General features: G+C 58.3%; 1 protein-coding gene across 1 annotated transcript; it reads right to left on the bottom strand.

Annotated features, from left to right (window-relative positions):
- Positions 1–31: 31 nt before the first annotated feature.
- LOC106728254 (keratin, type I cytoskeletal 9-like) lies at positions 32–4940 on the bottom strand. The gene is given in 2 exon segments (XM_014549949.1): positions 32–927; positions 930–4940. Coding segments are annotated over 2 exon segments (957 nt in total). The 5' UTR covers positions 991–4940.
- Positions 4941–5337: the final 397 nt, after the last annotated feature.

The raw sequence follows: 5337 nt of genomic DNA, 5'->3' as shown, positions 1-5337 counted from the left end.
CTGCTCTCAGTTCCCACCCGGCCCGCCCCCGTCACCTCCCCAGTTCACACATTTCCCTGGTGGAGCAGGTCTGGGCGCCGAATGGGGAGCACGGGCTCACCCCTGTGCGTCCTTCGGACCCCGGCTGCAGCCCCCACCCCCGCTCCTGTAGCCCCGCTCCTGTAGCCCCGCTCCTGTAGCCCCGCTCCTGTAGCCCCGCTCCTGTAGCCCCGCTCCTGTAGCCCCGCTCCTGTAGCCCCGCTCCTGTAGCCCCGCTCCTGTAGCCCCGCTCCTGTAGCCCCGCTCCTGTAGCCCCGCTCCTGTAGCCCCGCTCCTGTAGCCCCGCTCCTGTAGCCCCGCTCCTGTAGCCCCGCTCCTGTAGCCCCGCTCCTGTAGCCCCGCTCCTGTAGCCCCGCTCCTGTAGCCCCGCTCCTGTAGCCCCGCTCCTGTAGCCCCGCTCCTGTAGCCCCGCTCCTGTAGCCCCGCTCCTGTAGCCCCGCTCCTGTAGCCCCGCTCCTGTAGCCCCGCTCCTGTAGCCCCGCTCCTGTAGCCCCGCTCCTGTAGCCCCGCTCCTGTAGCCCCGCTCCTGTAGCCCCGCTCCTGTAGCCCCGCTCCTGTAGCCCCGCTCCTGTAGCCCCGCTCCTGTAGCCCCGCTCCTGTAGCCCCGCTCCTGTAGCCCCGCTCCTGTAGCCCCGCTCCTGTAGCCCCGCTCCTGTAGCCCCGCTCCTGTAGCCCCGCTCCTGTAGCCCCGCTCCTGTAGCCCCGCTCCTGTAGCCCCGCTCCTGTAGCCCCGCTCCTGTAGCCCCGCTCCTGTAGCCCCGCTCCTGTAGCCCCGCTCCTGTAGCCCCGCTCCTGTAGCCCCGCTCCTGTAGCCCCGCTCCTGTAGCCCCGCTCCTGTAGCCCCGCTCCTGTAGCCGTCTCCTACCCACCTGGAGGAGGCCCTCCCAACCCCCGCCCCTTGGATGAGCGCCGGCCTCGTGACCCCTGCCGTGAGCCTGCCCCGCCTGCCATCCTAAGCAAGTCCGTGTTCTCTTTTCTTTTAGACTCATTTTAAAACGTTCCATTCCTGGCTAACCCCCAAACTCAAGCCAGAGACACTGGTCATTGTGCCGGGCAGGGCAGGACTGTTGGGGTTGCCGAGTTCTCCCTCCCCCTACACAGCAGCGGCAGCCTGTGCGGGCCACAAGCACAGCCTGACCCACATTTGGTCTGGTGGCTGCCTCAGGACCTCAGCCAGGCACAGACACCTGCTCTTGGGGTCACAAACAGCAAGCCCCGCCCCCCCAACCAGCTCCACGGTGCTCCCCGGTATTCCCTCGCTGCCCACTCAGGACTGAGCATGAACCAGTCAGCCTCTGTGCAGGCAGCAGGAAGCTGAGGGACTGGAGGGGCAGGGGGGAGGGTGTGGTGCTCAGATGTGACCAGGGTGATCCACACCCCTCCCCACCTCTCAGCAAGGAAAGTTCATTAGGGAGAGAAGCCCTTGCAGGTCCCGGGCTGCACTACTCAGCAGGTAGCTGGCAGCTGTGGGAAGCATGCAGGGAGGAGGACAGCGGGGAGAAGGGAGGGGCCCGCTGGCGCCAGCTAATCTACAGGCCCTGAAGGCCAGAACTCCAATGCAATGCCCAGCACGCAGGAGGAGGTCATTTTAGTCTGGCCAATGTGCACAGGACCCAGACCTCATATCTGGAGGGACGAAGGCAGATGGGGGGAGGGGTGCGTCTTTGCTTCCCAGGTGGCTGCCCTGTTGAATTTCCCCAGAAGTGAACAGCAGGTCCCACGTGATGACACCCACAGTCTCTGTGCCAGTGCTCCTCCCTACCCCCCCACAGCCAGCTCACCCCTCTGGACTGGGCCTGCCCATGGTGCAGTGAGGCCCATAACACATGGGGAGCACTGGGGCCTGGGTTGTCTTCTGTCCAGAGACTAGTGAGTGCTCAGCAGACCCAACAGGGCTGTGTGAGGGCTACTGGGCCTCCTAGTGTGTGGGTGCCTGTCCAAGCCCCCACTCTCCCCTCCCCCTCCCCCCAGGAACCTAGCCATGGACCCTGTGCATGAGTGGCCACCTGCTGCTCCAGCCTTGGACTGTCTCCAGGCCTTCAAAAGGGCTTCTAAGTGGGGCCTGGAGTGGCTTTTTGAAGGTAAGGAGACCTGAAGAGAGAGCACATCCCCCGGCTGGAGCACTCCCCTCATGCTCCCCTCAATCTGTGCTGGCTCCTCCACACAGGTCTCCACAGGTGTGTGGGAGCCCAACCCCGCAGGCCCTGCTCAGCAAACTGAAGGGACAAAGCAAAGGGCCTCTATCTGCCTTTCCCTCTCCTTGCCTGTGGATAGGTCCCACCTGAGGGATCTGGCCCCTGGGCTTGGGGACCAACTGGGGGATGGGCCAGACCAGCAGTGCAGCCCCTAGGGGAGCAACAGGGGGCTGCTATGAGAAAGGGGAGGGGAAAGCAAGACGACTGGCACAGGGTCCTGAGCAGGTAGGTCACTGACCCTCATGAGGGCTGTGAGAAGGACCCTGCCCACAGGAGCAGGGTGATGGGCTGACAATCTGGCCTTGGAACAGGACGGGTCGTGCCCACAAGCACAGGTGTGCACAGTGCCCAGCGAGCCATCTTTCCATGACCTCCTGCCCCTGCAATGAGGACCGGAGGACCCATGGCTTCCTCCCTCCCGTCTCTCCCCTGGTGGCTTCTCTCTGGCATGTGTGTGGAGTCAGATAAAATTCTGGTTGGACCACGCCTTTCTCCAACCTCCTGGCTGACTGAGGCTGCCATGCCAGGCAGGGCTTCTAGAAGTTTCCTGGCCATACAAGGCCCAGGGTTCCTTCCGGAGCTGTGTGCCTGGGGGCTGAAGGTGGAGGGGCCTCGATCACCACTGCTCCCAGAAGAGCCAGCCAGGGCTACAGGGCATGGCAAGGCCTGGGTGACAGCGCCTCACGGGCCCTGTAACCTGGAGGCAGCTCTCCAAGGGTAGAGTGGGTGGCCCTGCTGTCTGGAGCAGCCACAGGAGCCAGGGTGTTGGCTTCAGGAGGCTCCAGGGCGCTGATGATGGTGTAATCACCAAACCCAGAGATGTACAGAAACCGATGTTTAGAGGTGAGCGTCGCTTTGGGGAATGGATCCTGTGTTTTAGTCACTGTAGCTTTAAGTGTTTCTTTATGCTTAATAATGTATTCCTCAGACATGTGAGGGTGGGGGTAGCTGCTGCAAGGGTCACGGAGGGAGCAAGACCTGGTCCCTGGGTGGACCCATGGTATGGAGGGATGGCCCAGCAGTACTGACCCCCAGCATCCCCACCCATGGGCTCTAGTCACACCTGCTCACAGGGTGCTCAGGGTCTGTGTGCAGGGCCACGGAGACCCTGTCTCCTCTCGAAGGAGCTGAGAGAGGCTCTGCTGTTGTACTGTGTGCAGCAGCACTCAGCTCCACCCTGTCCCCCCAGCCCTGCTTCCCCCTATCCTGAAGAGGTGCCCCCAACTCACCACCTCCTGGCACCCCTTCCGAGTACCCCCCATGCCCCCAGTACCCATTCCTTCCTGGACAACCTTCCTGGGATGGGTATTGCGAGGGGCCAACCCTCCAGTCAGGGCTTCTCATTCTAAAGGTGACCAAGGAGGACCAGAGCCTCCAGAGAGGAGTAGGACCCCCTGCGCTCAGAGCCCACCTGGACAGGCCAACCCCCGGGCCGCCCACTGCTCTGTGGGTGGGAAAGAATGCTTTCTCCTGACAGCTACTGAGTTTGGACTGTCTATGAACAGCATTGTAGAGACAACAGCTGGCTGTGATCTGGGGAAGGAGTCGAGACCAACCAGTCAATAAAAGGTTTGAGAATTCTAATGATTGTTTACAAACAGTTTACCTGGATAAGGCAATAAAGCAGAATAAACTACTCTCCACTGCAGAGTTCGACTTTTTTGCATCTGGGTAGCTATTTCTTTAATTACATAATCTACCAGGCTTATTCGTCTTTTAATTAATTTTTTTATTTTGAAATAATTATAGATCCATATGGAGTTGTAATAAATAACAGAGAGCCCATGTCCCTTTCCCCCTGTTTTCCCAAATGGTGGCATCTTGCAAAGTTACACAGCAAAATCATAGCCAGGAATTCCAGCCTTGACTTTAAAGGGGAAAAGGAACCCCTTCTAAGGAGAAAACTCACCTGCAGATGTCCTCTCTGGACTTGAAGAAATAGGTGTGGGTCAGCCCACCCATTCAGTGCAGCCCACCAGGCTTCTGGCGGCCTGCTCCTGCCTACAGCAGGTCAGCCGAGTGGGTAGCCTTCCCCCAGGAGGGACCGTGGGTCTCCCCAGCGCTGGACCAGCCTTCCCAAGGTGGGCCTTGGCTGGCAGCCATAGGCCAGGCACTGGTTCTAGCCAATGGTACTGTGTGGGGCTGGCACAGCAGTCAGACCTGTCATCGTGGGCCTGGCTCCTCTGACCCGTCATGCCCCTACCCCCCACGGTCATCAAGGCTCCTCTTGCCAAAGCCACAGGTGCCCTGCACAGCCTGCCTCATGGAGTGACCTGGGCAGGTGCTGGCTGGAACCAAGGTCAGGAGCTCAGAGTGGGCTGCTTTTATGCAGAAAAGCAGAACCGGTGAGGGGCATACCAGCAACAACATGACAAGGAAGTGTGCGGGTGAGGGGCTGAAAAGCACAGCCCGGGAACGTGCAGAACACGGTGCTCATACCACAGAAAGCAGAATTCGAGGTGAGGAGTGAAATGGGTAAGGGAATGCACCTTATGTGGGTGAAACGTGCATATGCCTGGGGATGTGAGAATGAAGTCTGTGGGATGAGAGGAGGGCATGGCCACACAGCCACAGGGGACCTGGACTCTGGGCAAATGCCATAGATTGCAGAGAAAATGCAAAATGAGGGTGGAAAAGACAAATCACAAAAATAGATACAGAGGCAGAGCAGCATTAAACAGACTGTCAAACTACAGCAGGAAGGCTGGGGAGTGTGTGTGTGGGGTAAGAGATCAACCAAAGTACTTGTATGCATGCATATAAGCATAACCAATGGACACAAGACACTGGAGGTAAGGGAGGCTGGGGGAAGGTCAAGGGGGGAAAAAAAGGAGACAAATGTACTACTCTTTGTAATATTTTAAGCAATAAAACAAAATTTTAAAAAAAGACAAATCCTACTGTTGGTGATTTGACTTGAATTTTTAAATAAAATGCACTGTGTACACATTTTTTTCCAAAATCCCATGAAAAAGTTTAAAGGACCCCCAAACCAGCTGCAAGTCAAAGCTCAGAACAATTTGAAAAAATGAAAAATCGCTTAGGCCACATTCTCTGAACTTAACTCTACATAAAACAAAATATTAATGAAACAAAAATATGT

The sequence above is a fragment of the Myotis brandtii genome, unplaced genomic scaffold, assembly GCF_000412655.1.
Source record: "Myotis brandtii unplaced genomic scaffold, ASM41265v1 scaffold577, whole genome shotgun sequence".
NCBI lineage: Eukaryota > Metazoa > Chordata > Mammalia > Chiroptera > Vespertilionidae > Myotis > Myotis brandtii.
Note: the sequence above shows the minus strand (reverse complement) of the source record. Positions and strands in the feature narration are given on the sequence as shown.